Genomic DNA, 23,056 nt, shown 5'->3' with positions numbered 1-23,056 from the left:
TTATTGTCTTGAGTGACCACTAACAGCTCGTACTTTGAAAGTTTGGACTAAAAGCAAAAATTATAAACAAGTGAAAAATATTTTCCACGTCAGTTTTTGTCGTTCGAAATATGCGCGTAACACTTTTTTCAGACGGGCTTGCCGTAATTATAACAAAAGTTTTATGAACTTAGATTTTCATCATCGCTGCAAAGATACAGGGATTCACTACGGAATTTGCTCTTTGATTCCTCATCCATAGTTTAAAGTTACAGTAACAGATTGTTTTCTTTCCTCTACATTAGATGGCTTGTTTTTCTTAGACACTTAAGATTGCTACTGTGTCTTGCTGGTTGAAGGTAATAAATATGTACCTAATTTAATTTTGTAGGTTAAACTGTTTTGTTTTGCGCTTGCAGTAGTTATAGTTTATTTTATAATTAATGGAACTATTGCTTCTTAAGTATACATATATTATGTACGTTGCTGCATTAAAATGTAACCGTTTGTTTACTAAATAAATTAAAAAAAAAGTGCATTGGACAAAATATACACTTCTTCAATGTTCGTTTTTTAGCCTGCCATTGGAACAGATATATTACAAGATATATTTTTTTTACTTACCCAGTGCCCATAAGTAGGTACAAAAAAATGGTCAAGTTAGCCGAAGCGCAAATCACATGAACTAAGTTAATTACCGAAGTTGCAGAAAGGTACTCTCCTAGTTAGTACCACTTTGTTAGATCTAACGAAGAGCAACGAAAAGAAATGGCCTTGGTAGTGCTGCGAGTTGGACGTTTTTCATAATATCCGTATAATTTTATTATGCAGAATAGTAATTAACGGATAGGTATTTTCTTTATTCGAGCTGTGAGGCCCGGAACGTTAAAACAGGGTTTCAGGGATGTGGAAAAATTGACAACCACAATTTTAAAATCCCAAAAGCAATATTAGCGAACTATAAATAATGAATTTGCTCCTCCGTGACCTTACGACAGCTAAGTCTATGAAATCCTCCTCCATACTGTATGAATTCTGAACAAGAACTCTGATTGAATACGAAACGGGTTAACGTAGTGTGGTGGTGGTGATGCTAGGTTTGTGTGATGTGTATAATGTTCTTATGGCGTGGAGGCGCAGAAGCTGCATGAATATTGCGCACATGACATTAGATACCGGTTTAACTCAAAATGGTTCTGTATTATGTCATGTGCGAGTGATTTGTTGCATAGTATCGTAAGTTCACGGGTGAGCAAAGTTTGTAGTTCGTTAATGTGGACCTTCGCAAAGTAGCGCCTGATTCAATAAATGATTTATGTTAGCGTTCAGTTACACTTGCCTAAACATTTCCGCTGAAATATTTCAGATTAATTTCATGATTTATTGTGTAGTCGAGATACACAGTGATAATTTGTGGTACAAAATTATGTACTGGAACAAATAAGTGCTGTTTTATGGCGTTAGTTTTATAGCTGTGTCATAAAACTGTTGTAATTGTCATAAAAGCCTATGACCAGGGGTCGGACAAAAAGTGCCGATGACGTCAAACCACTTATAGGATGATTTCAAATAGTATTTTTGATTTTCATAAACAATTATCACATAATTTATCAACCTCTTTATTAAACGATATGATTTTTTTTAGTCACTGAATTCCATTGATTTATTTACGATTATTTTGTTACTTCATTAATGCTACTTTGTTACTACATGTCACACGGAAGTTTAAATTTAAACGTCATCTTGTGTGCAAGATTACGTCATTTTTACGTCATCCGCACTTTTTGTCCGACCCCTGATTATGACGTAAGGCTGAGTTCATATTGATTCTGCACCAAATGCTCTCAATTAAATTAGATGCCGATTGTTAAAGCTCTTTGGCGGGTCACTAGAAAGTTTCCTAATAACAAGGTCATGAACCGAAACCAGTAATCAATCAGGGATGCAACGGATGTGGTTTTATTAGAACTGAAAGCGGAACCAGATGTTTTCAATTTAGTTTATCGGAACAAGAAACGAAATCGGTATCGAAAACGGAACCGGAACCAGAGCCGGAGCCTGAGTCACTCAGACTTGAGCTCAGGTGGTACGAGGGTCGGTCTACTAAACCTGAGGGTCTGTTGCATAACGTTTCTGAGACTCGCGATCACAATCAAATGATAGTTTTCGCATACAAAAACTGTAGCCTTCTGTTTGTTTTTGATGTACGCCGCTCATGTCCAGTCGCTGCGGTGAGCATTGACATCCGATATATATTTAGTTTCAAAAGCAACGGAACCGGAACCGAAACGGATGTTTAATATCAAACGGGAGTTCCGACTTAGCGGAAACGGAATCGGTGCTCCGTGACATCCCTGCCAGTAATTTTGATGATCGTAGGCTTAGCGTAGGCTTAGCCTAGCTTAGGCTTAGCCTTACGTACAAGACAGCTGAAATTTCACAACACATTATGTTATAAGTACTAGTTTTTAATGGTGGGTTCACTCGCGTGAACTAAGCTTCAGTTCCCACGGAATTACATTTGGGCAGTGGGTAAAAAAAAATATCATTCTGTTTAGTTCGTCACTTAGATTATCAATAAATATTGGATGCTTATTTTTTTAGGGTTCCGTAGCCGAAATGGCAAAAACCGAACCCTTATAGTTTCGCCATTATGTCTGTCTGACCGTCCGTCCGTCCCTCCCTCCGTCCGTCCGTCATCAATGACAGAAAGCTGTAAATTTGCACGGATTATAGGTACGTATAATGTATTTAGCGACTACGCAGATAGGTATAGACATAAAGTGGGGTGATTTTTTTTTCTAACCTCCTGGGGTTCAAAGTGATAATACTAGTACATATTGTTAGCAATAGAATTTATATCTTTTGAAAAATGAATAAAGTGTAATTTTCTCTGTATCATTCAAATTAACAAAAAAATAAATTCAACTTTATCTATGAGACATTAAGATTTCAATTTGGAAGTCAATTTTTGTTGTATGGTGGGTCGCAGGAGGGCTAATCCTATATAGTGTGGGGTATCCTTGGATAGGTCTTAAACCATTGGGGGTTGCCAAGACGATTTTTTGATTCAGTGATCTGTTTGCGAAATATTCAACGTTAAAGTACAAATTTAAGTGAACTACTATGTGAAAATATCTATTATTGGACTGTTATAAAAAAATACCTAACATCGAAGGCTAAGGCGGGAGCTACGCTACGCTTCGCTCCCGCCTTAGTCCCGCCTTAGTCTTCAGAACCTAACCTAACCGAGTCGGTTTTGCCCTGAACAAGCTAATTCACTCGCTTGGTAAAATTATGCGTATTCATTTTAGAACAGTTTAAGTTACAGTTAATAGTGTTATGCATGTTTCAATGATGCCGATTCATTATTATACTAAAAAGGTGTTATGATTCTTTATAATTATGGAAGTTCGCTGTTATGCCAAATCTGTTATGCGAATTCATATTAGGACAATTTTAATGTTATGCGAAATAAAGATATTACTTGATTTTTCGTTATAACTACGCAACATTATATTAGGCGTGTCCGACACGTTCTTGGCCGGTTTTTTTTTAAGACATAGCCTATTTCCAAAATTACATCGTGGTCTTCATTTACAATGCACAAAGAACAATCGCGCAACTTATTATGTCTTTAAACTAGACGTAGATAGAGGTTAAAATTTCGGAATTTTGCATTCCAGATCCAATGAGAATATTGGGATGAAAAGTAGCCTACGGAAGTACGTGTCACTACGCAGCTACTGCAGTGGCAGCATACAGTACAGGCATGTAGTAGTAGTAATAGTGATGCAGCATACAGTCAAAGAAACTGAAGGAACCTTTGTGTTACTGATGTCACTTGACATTCCATACATCTGCCAAAGAAATCAGAGGGAAATCCTTACTAATACTTTAAAAGAACTAAAATAATTTCTTTGCTCACCTGCGACCTTGACTTTGACCTTGACCTTGACCACGTCCGCAGTTAGCAAAGAAATTATTTTAGTTCATTGATATGTACCTCCGCAAAGTAACGCCTGATTCGATAAATATTATAAATGTCAAAGTGTGTGTTTGTATGTTTGTCCGTCTTTCATACAACATTTTAAAGTGGCGAATACCTACCTCTTTTTATTCCTACTCGTACGTAGTCAGATACAGAAAAAATATTAGGAATAAAATTTGCCGATTATGATTGTTTTTTTGGAGTCTTTTTGTATTTTTTATTTCAACTCCAAATTTGTTACTTTTACGGGTATCCCGTGAAACCATATCGAAAATACAAACTGGGACATGGATAAATAAATACCTAAATAAATAAATATCACGGGACACTTCACACCAATTGACCTAGTCCCAAAGTAGTAAGTTGATGGATGCACAGGAAAACCAGAAAAAGAGACCAGCACTGGGAATCGAACCCAGGTCCTCAGCAATCCGTGCTGCGTACTATGACCCTACACCACTGCTTGCTTAATTTGATTGCTTAGTAGCGACATCTCTTGTCTGGGTGAGCCGTTAGTTCCGAAAGAATGTGACGTCTCTTGATGAAACATAGGTGTCGCTAGTGCTGCTGCTTAAGTAGCAAAGTAGAAATAAGCAATCTGAGATATGTATGCATAGGAAAAATTCGTGTCTAGATTCCTGTCCAGCAGTGGTGTAGGGGTTATAGCACGCAGAACGGATTGCTGAGGACCTGGGTTCGATTCCCATTGCTGGTCTCTTTTTCTGGTTTTTCCGTGCATCCATGTCTCAGTTTGTATTTTCGATAACACTTAAAATTTCCATGGGTTGCGCCTGTGCCACGAATGGTTAAAAGAGATAAGCGGTTTTTATATTTTCCATTCTTACGCTGTAATATTTTACCGTTCTGTCCAACCGATCAAGATTTAACCCTTTACCGTTGCTTAAAGGGTTCAAATTCAAATTCGGCAGAATAAACATAACGCCTTGTAATACTGAGTCGGGTAGGTACTTAAGCACACGCATTATAACACGCCAGCTATTTCCATCAACATGGCTTTAAATAGGTTTCAGACATTTATAAAATTAGGCCACCAAAACTATTCCGTTATCTAGATTAAGATTGACTATGAACAATACAAACCAATACAATGACACAAAATTACTCTTTATTGAACACCAACACAATATACTAAACAATACAGAAAACACAATTATTAGAGATTTTCCAAGGTAAGTAATAGGCGGCCTTATCGCTTCAGAGTGATCTCTTCCAGACAACCTTTACAATAGACTGTAGTAAGGAATAGATGTAGAGGTACTATGAAGGTTATTATGACGATGCGTTGGTCTTATTACTATCTACTATTATTACCCCGGACACACAAAAAAAATTTTTTTTAACACTTTACATAGTTCTCCAAACCGAGCGGAGAGTTCCCAGTTTTAATTTTTAATATTTTTTTATTAAATTTTTAAATCTCATCATTTATAAATTTGTACTCCACATAGTACAGCCGGCACATTATATAGATAGACTACTGTACCACTACTCGGGAGTACTCGCCGTGGTCACGAGTAGACTCTACTCTATAGGAAGAGTCATTCACGATGACGCGTGCCGTAGTTTTTATTAGGGCAGAAGTACCGTTTGTGGCCACTGTACCGTTTATGGCCATTTATTGTTTAAATATACGTTTGTAATAAATTTATCTCTTCTTCTTCTTCTTCTTCTTTTCAACCTTTCACCACCCAATGCTGAGTGTAGGTCTCTTCTAATGCACGCCATTCTTCCCGGTTTTGCGCCTTTCGCATCCAATCCTTTCCGGCTACTCTAACAAGGTCGTCGGTCCAACGCATCAGTTGCCTGTCTACATAGTAAAATAAATAAATAATAAATAAGTAATAAATTTATAGTAATAAATAATTATAAACTTTACTCGTTTCAGTATAAACTTTTTTGTTCGGAAAGAAAGTCGATGGTAACAAATTCCATTTGAAGTGTTTTGGAGAAGACTTATAAACTTATAAGTAGGCTCAAAGCTGCTCAAAGAGCAATACAAAGAGTGCTCGAACTATCTTTAGAAATGCGGAAAAATATAAGAAATAAAATTACAGTAATAATATTTGAAAATCTTAATAAATCTTGGGAATAATATTCGGAGAACTAATGGCTGTTAAGAGAGTAAGATTCATGAGTTCAAAATTAAGTATTTCAATATTGGTAATTTGGTATCGAACAAGACTTGGTGTCGCTGAGTGTAAAACTATAAGATAGGTGAATATTTTGAATTAAACGGATTGGCATAGCAACGGTGATCAGGTAGTGTAAACACTAACGCATAAGTAAATACCTAAGTCGAGCCTTTCGTGAGCTCATTCTCAAAGTGAACACGGGCGCGTTACGGTTCTTAAAAAAACAAATGAAAATTAGAAAGAAAAAAAGAAAGCATTTATTCGTGACAACATTCGGAAAAATAAAAAGAAATTAAAATTTCAAATTGTTTGTCATGAATAATGGTCCCAAATCAGCAAAAAACTGCCGGTTTTCCGAAAACGGCGCTGTTCTTTCTTCGGGACCAGCTAAAAATATGACGTACCACCTAAATAAGTACACAGTACGTCAAAAACGTCGTTATTTAATACCATTTTTATTCTAAAATCTCATTCTAAAAATACGCTACTTTTTTAATCGAATTATTTCAAAGTACTTAAATATGAAAATAAATTTAATTTCAGGTTATTAAAGTGCAGGTACATTGGAAACATTAAGATACAAAAAGAAATATATTTAAATATTAATTTAGTCACAATTATTATATTCTAAACTACTTATTTAGGATTGTAACTTTTTTTTATTAATACTTTCGCCTGGTAACATTATCATTTCGATTTAAATTAAAAAAGTAAAAGTCCTTTTCGAACTTTAGAAAGTCTGTCGTGTCGTATGTCGGGCGCGGTGCTGTCTAAATTATATCGTCCCTAATTCTCATGTCGTTGTCGTTTAAATTTATCTAATTTTGTGTAAATTACGTGTGGACGCTTGAAGAAGGCCCTTGGAGGAAGTACTTTCCTTGCTGTATCTTAATATTTCTGCTGGTTAACGGTAACCTAGTCGGAAGTTGGAATGAGCCGAAGATCGAGGGAGCCTGTGCCAGCTACTACAGCTAAGATCTGCACCACCATCAGCAGACGTCTCGGTGAGTGCTTCAACCATAGGTCTCAGCCTTTGTCCAGTTATTTGCCACACTGTAGTTCGTATTTCTCGTCTTACAGCCCGCTTAAGCGCCGCGTTTATAACGTATTGAATGAAAATCTAAAAAAAAAACTTAAAAGAGGCAAGGTTTCAAAGATGCTGGCAGCGTTCTCTCTCTGAATAGCCAAGCTAAGTCTCCTGTGACGACTAATTAACCTCTTTGATATTTTTTCTTATAAAGCTGCAAAACGCTAGAACCCCACAAACCAAAAATAAATTACAATGTTTCCTTATTTTAGATGATTTTGCATTGTAAAACGTTCCCAAGCCTGTCTACTTAGTAACCTCAACAATATTTCAGCTAACTATTCAGAAATAAAGCCAATTAAGGAAATTTTCAAACATTTTGTAATTTTGTCCGCAAAGTTAGGTTTTGCAAAGCTAATATTTTAATACCTGTTCACGAAATAAAAGTAATACCAGCTTTTTAATTTCAACGGTACTTTTCTTTGGGCTTTGTTTTTACGATTTACGTAGTTTTCTGTTTATTAGATTGTCGTAAAGAAACTAGATACGAAGAGCGGGTGTAATGTGACTTTTATGTCGGTAGCCGTGCGTGATCGTAAAGACTGAATGTTTCGTAAGTCAAGTCGAAAATAAAACTAGCTAAAAAATCAATAAGGCGATTACAGCCGCCGTGAGTTTTATAAGAGTACAATTTGAAAGGGCAGCCTGTGTTTGTATTTGCTGAAATTCAAGATTTATATAAAAAAAATTGGAAATTATGTGAAAAAAAACCGAACTGCGCTCCAAAACCTGCGTTGCAGACGTATATGCGCTAAGACCGCTAAGCAGAGGTGAGACTGGGCTAGTCATGTCTACCGCATGCACTCACAGCGATGGGCCCAAATTACTACCCATTGGGTTCCGTGGGATAGCCATCGTAACAGAGGCAGACCGAAGAGAAGATGGCGGGATGACTTGAACGCATTTATCAGAGTGCCAGCGATGTGGTGGCAGGAGCATGCTCTCGATAGGAACGAGTGGTGGAAAGAAGGGGATCCGAGGCCTTTGCCCAGCAGTGGGGCAATCGGAAAACGATATCGATGAAAAGTTTACTAGCACATAATTTCCCAGTAACCCAATTAACCTGTCCTCTCCCAGAGGCACAAATTTGTGCCCAAATTCCTTTGATCCTGTTATCCTGGGAGATGACAGATTAACGAGATGAAAACTAAGCTTTCACCGCGTAGTTTACTAATTTACTTACGAATACTCTGATGCGGTCAAAGTTTTAACAAGTTGTTAAGCATAATATCGCGTACACTTTGTTCTACCTTTTAGTTTTCAAGGCGGTCGTTTTTGTTAATTTGCAATATGTTTCTTTACGTCTGTTATCATTATCATTCCCTTTCCGAGTTTAAGATTTGTATGTTTAAACATTATAGAGATAGAACAAAAACAACACGTTTTTGTAGGGGCTCACCTTTTTTTTTGTAGTAAGCCGGGGTACTTTATGAAATTTTGGGGCTACTTTGATAGATTTAAAATGGTTATAAAAACGCAAATATTCACAGCTCAATTGAGCAAATGAAGTAAAAAGTTAGGAAATTTATGAAGGTAGGTATTTCACTTACAAAAGTCTAAAAAATAATGACACGGCGTAAAAACTGTTTTTCAAAGTAGCCCCTGCATAAAGTAACCCCGTTTTACGGTACGATGTTATTTTATTTTTATTATTTGGTGATGCAGCGGCGAAAGAAATAAACATTTTGTGTAAATTTCAGCTATTCATCATTATGGTTCTCGAGATACAGCCCTGTAAGAAAGTTATCATTCTGGCGATTAGTGAGTTATTTGAAAGTGAAGCGAGCGCGCAATGATTTTTCCGCGAGTGTACCAATTATTAAGAGAGTATGGCACCCTGAATGGTCACGCAGCTAACTCGCAGCGCGCTCGCGGTAAACTCGTGAGCTCGCTTCGCTTTCGCGCCCACAAATCGCCAGTGTGATAAGGCTTTCGCAGCCAGATAAATGTACAACTAAGCGACCGTAATAGGGTTCCATTTCTCACCGTTCGGTACGGAGCCCTTTAAATGTATCTATTTATATTATTTGTTTGTCATCACGATAATTTTCTACGAATAAACAACGACCAAGCTTACAAATGTAATGCTGTGATTTTGGTCATCGAACTCTGGCCCTATGTATATTCATCATCATCATCCCAGCCTATATACGTCCCACTGCTGGGCACAGGCCTCCTCTCAGAATGAGAGGGCTTGGGCAGTAGTTCCCACGCGGGCCCAGTGCAGATTGGGAACTTCACACACACCGTTGAATTGCTTCGCAGGTTTGTGCAGGTTTCCTCACGATGTATTCATTCACCGTAGAGCTCGTGATAAATTTCAAATTAAATTCCGCACATGAATTTCGAAAAACACATAGGTGCGAGCCGGGGTTTGAACCCGCGATCCTCTGCTTGAGAGGCCATAGGTCCACTCGGCCACCACGGCTTCTTTTTTTATGTATATTACGAAGTGCAAAATTCGAACTTCGTATGTTCATAATCATTTTAATATACCGTACACCATGCTAAGAGTACCAGATGTTAGACATTTGCCCAATTGTTTGCATTTTTTTGGTCTAACATCTGGTAGCATGGTGTACGGTTGTATGTAAAGATGAGTTCTGATTGAGTTTGAAACGCGTCAGTGTAGTGTGGTGGTGGCGATAGATGGGTTCGTGTGATTTGTGTGTGTTCTTGAAGTTGAAGTTGAAGTTGTGAGTAACTGCTTCTACCGTCTCAAAGTTCTGTACAATATACGCGATTACCTTAGTGTCGATTTGCGTGTTGACCTTTGTGAATCGCTTATATTGTCCAGATTAAACTATTGTGATGTTGTTTATGACGGCTGCATTGTTGGTCGTTCTAAGAGGCTTTTACAGCGGGTGCAGAACGCATAGCGCTCGTTTTTGTTTCCGTGTCCCTCCCCGATGCCACATCACTCCGTACCTGAACGCCGCTAACTTGTTGAACATGTCTGCACGCAGGCGCATGCACCTCGCTACCCTGCTGTTTGGTGTGAGACGCTACAGGACCTCATTGTACCTCCACAATAAAATTGTTTGGTCGAGGAGTGAGCGCAGGAGCGCAATGGCTATTGTGCCCAAGCACCGGACTGCAGCATTCCGCGGAAGTTTTAAGTTTGCGGCGTCCAAGTGCTGGAATGATATTCCTCCCCCTATCCAAGGAGCGTGTAGTGGGTATACCTTCAAGCGCAAGCTGAAGGATTACTTATTGACGCTCCAAAAATCCTTTCCCTATCCAGCACTTTGACATGCCAACCACATTGATATGCCGGCCTGATGTTTTTAAACAATCCGTTTTTTCTTCTTTCTTTTAATTATTGTTCGTTGTAATTTATTTATTTCTTGGTTTGTTATAGTTATTATCATTATTTTTTCTCTTGTGTATGTATAGATAAGTGGTTTATTTATTTATTATATTTGTGTATCGTTCCGTGAGTCACAGACGGTTCTGGCAGAAAATCAGCGCTGCAGGCGTTTAACGCTTCAGCATAATGCTGAGTCAGCGACCGTTTCACTTTCGCGGGGACACACTACATTGTGTATATTGTATTTAATATTTTCATGTGTTTTTCTGTAATTTTTTATTTTTTTATTTTATTTGTGTTAATTTTGCTGTATATGTGTGTCTTCTGTGTAAGTGAATAAATGTCTTCTTTCTTTCTTTCTTTCTTCTTACAGTGTGGAGGTGAAGGAACTGCATGAACACGCATATCTCACATAAACGTAGCTATCATAAGGTCGCGGGTGAGCAAAGGAATTCTTTTAGTTCAATATGGACCTCCGCAAAGTAAAGCCTGATTCAATAAATAGCCCTCAAAGTTAAAATCAGACTGAAGAGTCTCTCTGTTTCTCTCTCTTACCTTTTTTTTCATCATCCAGCTACTCTTGCAACACATCTCGGTGGAATGGCCCCTCGTGATTGGCGTATCTGGTATCAGGTTATCTTTCCCGTACGATTTTTCGGACACTGAAACAAAAGGAATAGTGAATTTTTGACCTGCAATACACTACAGTGACAGTTTAAATTTGACAAGTACTTGTCAAATTACTCTATAGGTAAGTGAAAATCTCTAAACTTGTGTCTTCTACTTTCTTCAGAATGCGGTCTTGAATAAAATAAGACTTTAAATTTTTGCTGGTATAATTCGGATTAGAACGTTGCAGTTGTTATGAATTTAAGAATTCAGTAGCTGACGAGAATGATTAAGTAAATTTTATATAAAACATGCAATGTTGCTATACAGAAATATATCAACAATAACACTCCATTTAATGCAATTGAAGGAAAATAAGTTTTATATTGATTGTAATTAATAATAATTGTAACATTTATTTATATTTAATTGATAAACTACATTTAAATAGCTTTTATGTAGATGATTTTATTGTATACTAGATGGTGCCCGCGGCTTCACCCCCCGGGTGTCGTTTTTTTTTAAATTTCTAAATCTTCTTTTATAAGAACCTTCTCCTGACAATAGCAAACACAACAAAAAGGAATAAGCGAAATCGGTCCAGCCGTTCACGTGTGATGACGTGACCAAGGAAAATAGGGATTCATATTTATATAATATTAAGATATTTTTAATAATGAAAATGAATTAAATGTTTAGGATAAAAAATTAACTAATTTTGTAACAACAACAGTAAAGAAATAAAATGGGCATCTAAGTAGATTGGGGATGCAAAAGACTACAACACAAAATACTGTCTTGTGCCTTTTACAGATGTCTATAACCAGTAAGTACCCAAACCCATCGAATTAATGCTTTTTCAAGTTGTCTCTTGTAGTTATTTAAATTTTATGTAAAGTAATTCATTCATTAGGTACGTAAAAAATAAGCAATGATTTGCATTTGACTCTGCAAACTATGTATGACGTAGACGTACCTAGACGATCCAAGTAGTACAGTACCCGGCCCATCGGTCTTTGGAAAGAGATTTGGCTAATTTCGGCTTCGTAGAGATTTGTCACACACTACTTATGTGAAGTTTGTCAGTCGTTGTACAGGTGCAATACAGCGTGTATTTTTGATACTACCTCAAACTTTAAGAGTAGTTAGCGAAGGCCCTAATAATCACGTTTTATTATGTTTTATTTAAAAAAATAGACTTATTGTTTTCCTTACAAAATTAATTAGCACGCAATGTATCACTACGTGATACTACCTTGTTTTTATTCAAAACGTCGCACTTGTTGACGTGACAGCTGTTATAGAACGCTTCTCTCTCGTATCAAATTATTGTACACATTACATTGCTGCTCGAAAATATGTCAACAATTAATTACGCTCTAGTAGTTAATTCTAAATTAACAATTTGTTTTGATATCGGTTCACAGCACCTAAATCTTCGTCTGGTTACAGTTTGAGGTAGTATCAAAAATACATGCTGTTGAGTACGGACGCATTAAGATGAAGATATATAATTAAGAGTTGTTGAAACCCCCCAAAACTTTAAATTGTACGATGGCATCTTTAGGAAAAAGAGGGAACTATCCTTTTTCTAGTAGTTGCAACAGCTTTCTATAGATATCCGAAGTTTATATGTCATTAATTTGACGTAAACTAATGAAGTACATAAATGTGCTGTATTTATTTGATATAAAACGTCACTTAATAAATACCATGATTGATGGACGGTCGCCAGTGTACGAAAATCGTCGTGAACAGCCAATTGTCTTTTTCCGAAGAGCGATCGCCGAGTACTGTACTTTATTATGTGAAGATTAGAATTGTTCACAATTTACAAGTGGATTATACTACGAAATTCGATTTGCTCCAAGATAAAGGGTCTTGACAGACTGACGGATGGACGGACGGACAACAAAGTCCTTTAAGGGTTCCGTTTTTCCTTTTGAGATATGAAACCCTAGAAAAGGTTGAAATCCATTTTGTGCATTGAAATGCTAATATATGAGCTTCTAGCCAGGGTTGGCCAAAAAGCCTACTGTAACCTTTACTTCGTGCAACATATTTCAACTTTAATTACTAATTTATGTAGAAAAACAATGTGTTATGCTTCGCATTTACATTAATTTACTTTGTTAGGCCAAAACATTAATAAATATTCATTATCGTAAAGAAAGGAAGCAAAAGCAAAAAAAAGGATTCGTAAAAAACTTGCATGCTGACTCTATGATAATATGGCCTTCACTTATGTATCCACTTTATCATACTAGGTACCTACACACGGCTGCGAAGAAATTCAATGTAATTTACGAAGTTCCTAAACTATACTGGGATCGCGTGGGAACTACATGCAAGCTGTCTCATTCCGATCGAGCCTGAGGTAAAAGAAAGAAAGAAAACGCATTTTATTCATAACACATGACGTAACAATAATTAAGTATTATCAAGTATGAAGCCGTGGTGGCCTAGAAGCCGTGGTGGTCTAGTGGTTTGACCTATCGCCTCTCAAGCAGAGGGTCGTGGGTTCGGACCCCGGCTCGCACCTCTGAGTTTTTCGAAATTCATGTGCGGAATTACATTTGAAATTTACCACGAGCTCTGCGGTGAAGGAAAACATCGTGAGGAAACCTGCACAAGCCTGCGAAGCGATTCAATGGTGCGTGCGAAGTTCCCAATCCGTACTGGGCCCGAGTGGGAACTATGGCCCAAGCCCTCTTGTTCTGAGAGGAGGCCTGTGCCCAGCAGTGGGACGTATAGTACAGATAGTATGTGTCGTTGCGGTTGTGAATCGGACACTGGCTCAGCATAATGCTGACGCATTAAAAATGCCCCAGCGCTGATTTTCAGCCAGCACCGTCGCTGACCCTCGGACCGGTATTAAAGATTATAATACACTAATTTAACTTTATATAGAAGACTACATTAATAGTTAATTCATAGACTATAAAAAGATGGGATGAGACTCAATTCTCGGAACAGCTTTTTTCAAAAACAAAAACAACTAAGTAAGATACCCAATCTACCGTAAAATTTAATAATTTGGATATATATCACAAACTCTTTAATTAACTTCGACAGCGCCCTACTTAACTATTATACAGATAATTGTTAAGTGAAAATTGTTTTGGTTTTAGTTTAGTTGAAATTATTTAACGATAATTAATTTTATTTGATGGTTTATACTTACACCCTTCGGCTTTTCGTCGTTAGACGCAATTATAAATCTATCTTTATCAAAAATGTTGAATCCGCTGAATCTAAGAAGTTGAACACAAAAACAAAAAGATAATTTATTGAATCAGGCGTTACTTTGCGGATGTCCATATCAATGAACTAAAAGAATTTCCTTGCTCACTCGCGACCTAAACCAGCACCACCACCGCACCGCACCGCACCAGGTCGCGGGTGAGCAAGGAAATTCTTTTAGTTCACAAAAACATAACTTTGAATGAATGATTTATTTGGAAATAGAGTGTACATGGTGTGCTCGGTATAGCTATAAAAGAATTATCAGCAGACAAATTTGCGGGCATAACCTAGTTAATAATAAAATAAACCCGCACTGACAGTGGGCGGAATATTACAATTGCAATTAATAGCCGTGGGCGAAAAAGAGAAATACTTGAGTGGTCATTCGAGGAGTGGAATTTCCAAGCTGCACCTTGTTTTTTGCGGAGATGTTGTTGATGCAAATTTTTAGAACTATGGAACCCTAAATATTAGTATCCATAACATCGGTACGGATAATAGACAAACAAGAACAACATATTATTTGTAATCTGTGAACAAGAATATGACGTTTGACGTGGCTCCAGTGTAAAGTGAAACAAAAATTACTGCTGTCGTGGCAATAACCTCAAAAACATTTTCATGCCATTCTCGGTGCGTGCGATGCCTCTGACAAACCACGGAACCCTTATAGGATCACTGCGCTGTCCGTTTGTCTGTCCGTCTGTCAAGACGGGGACTGGGATCACTTAATTCAATTGTTTTTCTATTAGATTAAATATGATTATTATTGACAAATGAATTTGTACGCCGAAAGGCAAAACATGACGAACATTATTGTAAACCTGTGACCATTATGTAAAACTTACTCATGTTTTACAAATAAATCATCTTATCTTATCTTATCTTATCTTATCTTAAGAAACACCCCCACTTTACGTCTATGTGAGGTACCTACCCTAAAATTTTTTTTTTAGTTTTTTATTGTACCATTTTGTCGGCATAATTTACATATATATTCGTGCAAAATTACAGCTTTCTAGCATTGATAGTCCCTGAGCAAAGCCGCGGACGGGCGGACAGACAGACACAGACATGGCGAAACTATAAGGGCTCCGTTTTTGCCATTTTGCTCCGGAACCCTAAAAAAGGGACCGTAAATACAAGAGTGAGTGACATTAAATCGTTTAAATCACTTTTTCTACCTTTCACCTACTTTTAAAACATTTTTGCGTTCGGGCCTCAACATCTACGGCTCACACCCTAACCTCTTTACAAAGGGTTTATTACAATTTTTCTCTCAACAAACAGACAATATCGGAAAATCCCATAAAAGTATTTATATAGGCGTACCTATATAAATAGTCTATGTTTGGACGTTTATAAAGGTTTGTTTAGGCAGTCTAAAATTGATAGAAAAATACTAGGAACTCATGCCAACTACAGAACTCGGTTCGTTCCTTTTAGACTCAAAAGACTAAATAAAAAAATATGAATATCATGGGACACTGACACCAATTGACCTAGTCCCAAACTAAGCAAAGCTTGTACATTATTATTATGGAGACTAGGCAACGGATAAACATACTTATAAGTATAGATAAATACATACTTAAATACATAATAAACATCCAAGACCCGAGAAAAAATATTCATATTATTCATACAAATATCTGCCCCGGCCGGGAGTCAACCCTGAGGCCTCAAGCATCGTAGTCAGGTTCTCTAACCACTTGGCCATCCGGTCGTCAGACTAAAAGCCTTGAAGGTGTTTGTTACAAAATGCCTCACATTTTTTAAAGTATTTTCTGGTAATTTGGCCGTCACGTTTAACGATAAGTCTTTCCAATAGCTCACTGAACAACTCTCAGCATATTTATTTATAAGGCCTTAAAGTAAAGCACCACGTTATTTACCCACGTGTTAATAGAGCACCACGTCTCCGAATAATAAATTATAGTACAACAAAATACTTACACTGTCTCTGCCAATTAAAATTGTGCTGTATCTCATGCCGCATCCCCCTCCAGAGTTTCGTTACTATCAAGGAGTAGGCGAAGGACATGACGAAGATCGGAATGAGGAGCAGAGCGGCGTCCAGGCCGAGATTGAACGTCCGCTCCAGCTCAAGACTTAGCCAGATTTCTCGGCATTTGTATGCTGTAAACAAAATTAAAAACATTATTTATCTATTTAATTATTTACACACTTAAAAATACCATAAGAATAGGTTAGTTCCTAAAATACCTATTGTTTAATAAGTTCGTCAGTTAAATTTTCAAAAAAAGATTGGACACGTTACTTTCTCTTAAATAAAGTTAAACATAAAAATACATACAGTCGAACGTAGAACCTCCACCTTTTATGATTGTGGTTAAAAATTATTTTTATTAATTAATTTATTTACTACATACACACAACTGTCATTACAGGTTTATGTATCTTAATTCAACAGTGTGGATTTTTACTAATTAACTAATAATATACATTATTATAACACAAAACCGGCAGTGTAGTTTTTGTAAACTCGTTCAGAGAACAAGAGGAAAGATCAACCTCGATCGCTACCCGATTAAGTGTTCGTAGCGCGCGCGTGAATGGTGCCTTGCGCAGGAGTTGCGTGCGAGCAGGCTCGGCCGCCGCCGGCGCAGCCACACGCACCGCGGCGGCGCGCTCAAACAAACCCTCGCTAGAACTTCAGGATTGCACAACTTCCTTCGTAATTCCCTTCCTTCTAATTCCCTTCTTACTTCTCATTTATTGTACCCTACCATTCCTATTACAAACAATGTTGGGTACATTAAAGGATGAAGATACCCAGTTAAAGTTCCACGTGACGTCTCGGCGTACGACATTTTATAGCACGGGACGTCATGGGCCCCGTCTGCCGAACTCTGATGTGCTTCATATATGTCATATTTTGTTTGATTGACATAAATAACAAGTTTCTGTTAAAACATTTTTTTTAATACAAGCTTTTATGCTAACTGTACTTTTCTTGTCTGTACTTGCATTGTCATTAAACTGCATATCCGTACCAAATTTTAAGTCGGTATGTACTAATAGCCATTGAGGAGTTTCCTACTGCGGAGACGATCCTAGCAGGACCATCAAAATGTCACTACCAGATTATTGTATTGTCACCAAAACATAATTATGTGAAATTGCAAGTCACTTGGACCGCTGGAAGTGGATCAAATTTAGCTTCTAAGATTTGACCCAAACAAATAAATAAATTATTCTTTAATAAACAGGGCAAGCTGTAACTAAATGCCGAAAAGCTTGTAAAAATACGTAAGTATCCAATAATTTCTAATAACTTAATTGACGGACTGAATTATGATAGATAGATAGATAGATATAATCTTTATTCTTTAAAACAAAGACATGGCTTAGTAGCATAACATTTTTTTATCCAAGAAACTACCTATAAAATCTTTTAAGTAAATAAATGTCTAGACTGGCGCATCAACGTCCAGCACTAAACCTTAGTGCCAAGAAAGCTCAAACTTTACGCAAACTTTCCTTTTGGGGCATTGATAAAGATAAATCATGAATATTGTAAAACTCGCACGGAAGAAGAGAAAGAGATAGAGAAATATTCAGCCCTCTCCAATTATATATTTGTTGCGCTTGCGGTGGAGACGACCGGTTGTTGGTGCTCAGAGGCTAAGTTGTTTTTTAAAGAGGTACTAGAGGCCGTCCAACGCGGGAACGCTGCAAGCGTGTTGGGAACCTTTGCGCCAAGAACGATTCGAGGCGGTCTCTTTTTATAATATAAAAATATTATTTAAGTTAGCTAGTAGATTTATTATTTGGTAGTATTTAGCTCTTAGGTATTTATATGATTGTATTTTCTATAAGTTTATATTCTTAAATAAATTTATTCCACGGAAGAATAGTACTATTTTGTTACATATGAAAACGTTGATTTATTTGATTCGTCCCAACAATACGCCGACACGAAATTCATGAAAACCACGTGAATGCCGAAAGTTAATCTCTCGACAAAGAAGATAAATAAAGCTGCCCAAAAACGAGTATATCTCAACCAGCAACGGCCTTTGTCCTTTTGGGACGTCCTTAATTAAGAGTATAACGAGGATCCTTGCGAATCAAAAATTAAATGTCATCCCTTACCTCATTATTTTAACAAGTGATTCAAGTGGTTTATGTGATTACTGCACGATTGTCTAAGTAATTACCGTCGGCAAATTGTGATTTTTGAATAAAATTGAAAATAACCACAACAATGGTGGTGGTTAATAATAACAAGGCTAGAGTGAATTGGCTGTTGTTGAACCAGTGAGACACCTTTAGCCTCATCTGCACTTTTCGTCAAGTGAGATGGGGGTAAATTGAATTTAAAAAAAAACTGAAAACTATGAGTACACTATAATTGGTTTAGATAGGACTGTCTGAGTGGAGAGCCTTGGGGGAGGCCTATGTCCAGCAGGGGACGTATTTCGGCTGACATGATGATGATGATGATGATTTAACAAAATGTAAACAAACTCCAGCTGCCGGATTTGGTACATTCAAGGTTCTATACATTTTACTTATCTATCATCGTAATACAAACTAGACTGGTGTGTTCAATATAGAAAATAATGTAAATGTTCCTATAGATAGTTTAATGGGGCAATTTTAATATTTAAGACACCAATTGACGAGCATTTGTTTACATTTACAAATAAAATATAATTAAATAAAATCCAATACCTATCCAAAAACAAATTTGATCAAATATCAATACGTGCCAATAAAGGTAAAAAAGGGATTGCTTAATTGCTCGAACAATGGTATATTCCGTTCAATTGAACGAAATGTTTGCTGAAATATTTATAATACCCGTTACAAGGCTTCGCCGCCATTTTATTTGATGAATCAACAGCTGCTGGTTCGTTAGTTTAATAGTAACGTATACATTTCTGTGATCGTACAAAAGCTTGATTTTTTTGCAGTTTACAACAATAGTTTGTCTAGGCAGCGAAATCTATTGTACGTGCCTAAATCGCGCCTTAGACAAACAAGTCATTCATAGTCCTCACCAAATGGGCTTGAAAATATTTAACAAGCTTCCTAAAGATATTGAAGATCTTCCGCTGCGACAATTTAAGAAGAAATTACTTGCATGGCTGTGCGAGTTATGTGTCTACTCTGTTAATGATTTTTTTAACATTCAAACTAATTATTTAGGTAACTGATACAAGAATAAAAAAAATGTTTTGTTATAATATAATTTAGAATCAAATTGGTTCTTTACAAGTAAATTTATCTTGACATTTGGGAAAAATTATAGATATAATAAGAATGATCTTGAATTTGTCTGCTTTATGCTTTCAGCAAATTCAGGAATATTATTTTGCACGCTCATTAGAGCAGAGTATGGTAGAATGCAATTATATCTACTTATATAAAATCTTATGTTACCCATATTCCGCAAATAAACCATTTCCAGAGGAGCTAAAATTGTCAGCCCTATTAGGCAATCTGATGATGCGATCTCTACCTTAGTTGATAGGTACTTACCGTTTCCTCTCATAGGCTGTAATGTAGAAGCGACCAGTATAGGCGAGTTGAGCGCAATTGACATGAGCCATACGCAAGTAATCATCTTGTACGCGTGGCATTGCGTTTGCCACTTTCTGGACTTGAGAGGGCGGCAGATCGCGAAGTATCTCTCCAGGGAGATCGCCACGAGAGTCCAAACGTCCACTGACACTGATACCGCTGTAACAAAAATTACACACCGTGTTATGTTTGATTTCCGTTAACTTTAAGGGGACAATCTACAGCTCAAATGAAGTTAATTTCTTTTAGACAATATTGGCCTAACTCTTACTGTTTAAAAGATAATCAAGAGTTAAGACAATTAATTATTAGCAGTAAAACAGCGTAGGTAAATGGCATTTATTTATGACGTTTGTTCAAAGTCACCTGTCACTGTTGTACCGTTTTTTGACAAAAACAAAAACTTCAAACCTAAAATTGCGAAAAGTGACTCCGAAGCGGTAACGTTTCGTTTGCTCTGCCTACCCAATTTGGGAATACAGGCGTGATGTTTGTGAGAGTGTGTGTGTGTGTTCAAAGTCCATAAGTAATCCGTGTTTACTCGTAATTCACTCATTTTTTTGATGTCTCTCTTATGTGTCACGTCAATGTAATTTGTCGAGTTTTTTTATTTTTCAATTTTACTAATAACAGTCACCTGAAGCTATTATATGCATGAAAAAATATTTTTACTCTCGAAAATACCATTTTTTTTTAATTTAACGTAAAAGTGAATTATCAGGTAGTTCATATCAAATGAACTGAGCCGTCTGCCGAAGTTAACGGAAATAAAAAGACACGATGTAATTACTTCGCGACCATGGTTGCGATTATGATGAGGGTCTCTGTGACAGACTGGTTGGTACTTAGTACCGTGAGGTCGTTTAGCAACTTTGAAATTTGTGGTTGAATAACTAAATGAGGCAACTGCAAGCGAAACGACCAACAGAGGACCTCTCGATAATGATACATGATACGTAGCGATACGCACAAATAAGTAGGTAATTTTTATTTCTTTTTCTTGTAATTTTCGCTCTGTGTACCTGTTCTCTGTATTGCTTATTATTCCTGGTGTACAATAAAGTCATTGTATTATATTGTAGGTAGTTAATAGCAGGATTAATGAAAATTATTTCAATCTTTAATTTTATTTTATTACCAGCAGAAAAATTCTGCTAGTTAAGTATGAACTCTACAACTCTACTCTACTCTATGTAACCATATTGCAGTGTTTTAATGGGCTATAAACTTTGCATATTTCTTCAAGAGAACGATATTTTGCCCATCCAGCTTTAGTGCAAGGACTACCATGTTTATTGGCAAATCTATTTTACAGCAAATTGAGACGCAAGTGACAAGAGTTTTGTGTGTCGTCGCTCCATCTTGTTGGAGGCCTACCGACAGCTCGTCTCCCGGTCCGCGGACGCCATTCGAGAACCTTCTGACCCCATCGGCCATCAGTCCTACGAGCAATGTGCTCCGCCCACTGCCACTTCAGTCTCGCAATAGGTTTTTGTATGAAGTCAAAATTACGCGACCGAAAATACTTGATTCACAACCTCGTCTGGTTTCACCCTTGAGGTATCCCACTACATCGTATCGTACCATGACCGTACTGTGAACGTATCAGGCACGGAATATATGTAACGCGACACGGATTACAACATGTCAACACTGACGCTCCGTGCATGGCACGCAACGGCGACGGTTGGTTAAGAAACATACTAGTGGGCACAGTGTAATAGTTTTCAATACAAAGAATAAATTTTTGCCATACACGTTCCTATTACATTCATGGTATGACGTGGTGTAGTGAGTAAAGACTTTTACCGTGAAGGAGTAATCAATAAGCTTGCACCTGGCGACTATAGTGACGATGAAAGTGCTCTCGGCAGCTAAATTCACCAAAAATAATGAAGATAAGAAACTACCGTGAGACTCACTCATATTAAATATAATGACCCGGATAACTCACGCCTTAAATCGCGCGGGTGCGCGTGTTGCAGCAGCCGCTGAGTCTCGTTTCTCCGAAGACGAAGGGCTACGGATTAGCCCGAAACATGTCGCGCTAAACTCGATTTATGACGTGAGTTATCCGGGTCATTATATTTAATATAATAATGGAGATAGTTCGATGAAACCGCTCAGCGCTTATTTCACACCGGGGTAGTGGCGTGTAAGGGGTTACAGCCCAGACGCGAGCAGCAACAAGTTTTATAGCCTCATGCTAATGTACCCCTAAATAACATCTCATTGGTCTGGCTAGCCAATTTATAACTAAGTGTCTAATAGTTTTGGGTCTCACTGCGCCAGGAGTCTTAGAAAGACGCAAACCTAAGAACTTTGATGATTAAGTTGATGAGCTATCTAATTGATTCCGTAAGTTATCGACATTTACACTGACATAGTCGACTTAAGGTTAGGTTATTAGGGACTTAAAGCTTATTTCCTTTTATTTACTAATTAGCTTATTTAATGTATTATAATCACATATACAATTTTAAAAAATAAAACTACTTCTAATCTACTTAACTATTTAAAAACTTATACTAAATAGAAAAGTCTTAAGCTGCTCTTTCGGGGGCCGTTCCTAGAGTGGCAGCCTTTGTTTTATATTCGCATGTATAATATGTGTTATGGTTATAATAGTAATATAACCATAACCATAAACCATGAACCATAACCATAACCAGTACCATACCATACCACTAAACATCTGTAGTTATGTATTATATTGTTTAAAACACTGTATAGTAGCTTTCAGCACAATTTTTTTTTACTCTAAACTCACTCTTCGTCGGACCCTAACAAAGGTTGACTGGTAGAGATCCTTTAAGGGATAAGTCCGCCTTTGTACAACTACACAATGTTTGGTCAATTGTGTATTGTTCTTTTCTTTTTGCACAAATAAAGAGTTTACATACATACATACATACATTACATTTGACAACTCCTAAATCTGCTATTATCCTAAATAATTATTAAAACAGATTATATTATGTAGAACAGCGTCGAAGCGTGTTCAATATTTTTGAATCAAATTTTTGCTCACAAAGTTAATGAACTCGACTGTACGTGTACAGTCAATGTTTAACGCGACGAAAATCAAATAATTGGTTGGAAATGAATCAGTGATTTTTGATAAATAT

At 37.0% G+C, this 23,056-nt stretch overlaps 1 protein-coding gene across 1 annotated transcript in view; it reads right to left on the bottom strand.

The window, feature by feature from the left end:
* LOC141445406 (cholecystokinin receptor-like) overlaps positions 1-23,056 on the bottom strand; it is a 45,990-nt gene that overhangs the window by 10,460 nt on the left and 12,474 nt on the right. Inside the window, exons 3-5 of the mRNA XM_074111247.1 lie at positions 19,887-20,087; positions 16,332-16,514; positions 11,076-11,182 (exon numbers count right to left, since the gene is read on the bottom strand). Coding sequence (XP_073967348.1) covers positions 11,076-11,182; positions 16,332-16,514; positions 19,887-20,087 — 491 coding nt within the window. The remainder of the gene's footprint in view (positions 1-11,075; positions 11,183-16,331; positions 16,515-19,886; positions 20,088-23,056) is intronic.

Source organism: Choristoneura fumiferana, chromosome 2, assembly GCF_025370935.1.
Source record: "Choristoneura fumiferana chromosome 2, NRCan_CFum_1, whole genome shotgun sequence".
NCBI classification, from domain to species: Eukaryota; Metazoa; Arthropoda; class Insecta; order Lepidoptera; family Tortricidae; genus Choristoneura; species Choristoneura fumiferana.
The sequence above is the reverse complement of the archived record's forward strand: the minus strand, read 5'-3'. Positions and strand labels throughout refer to the sequence as shown.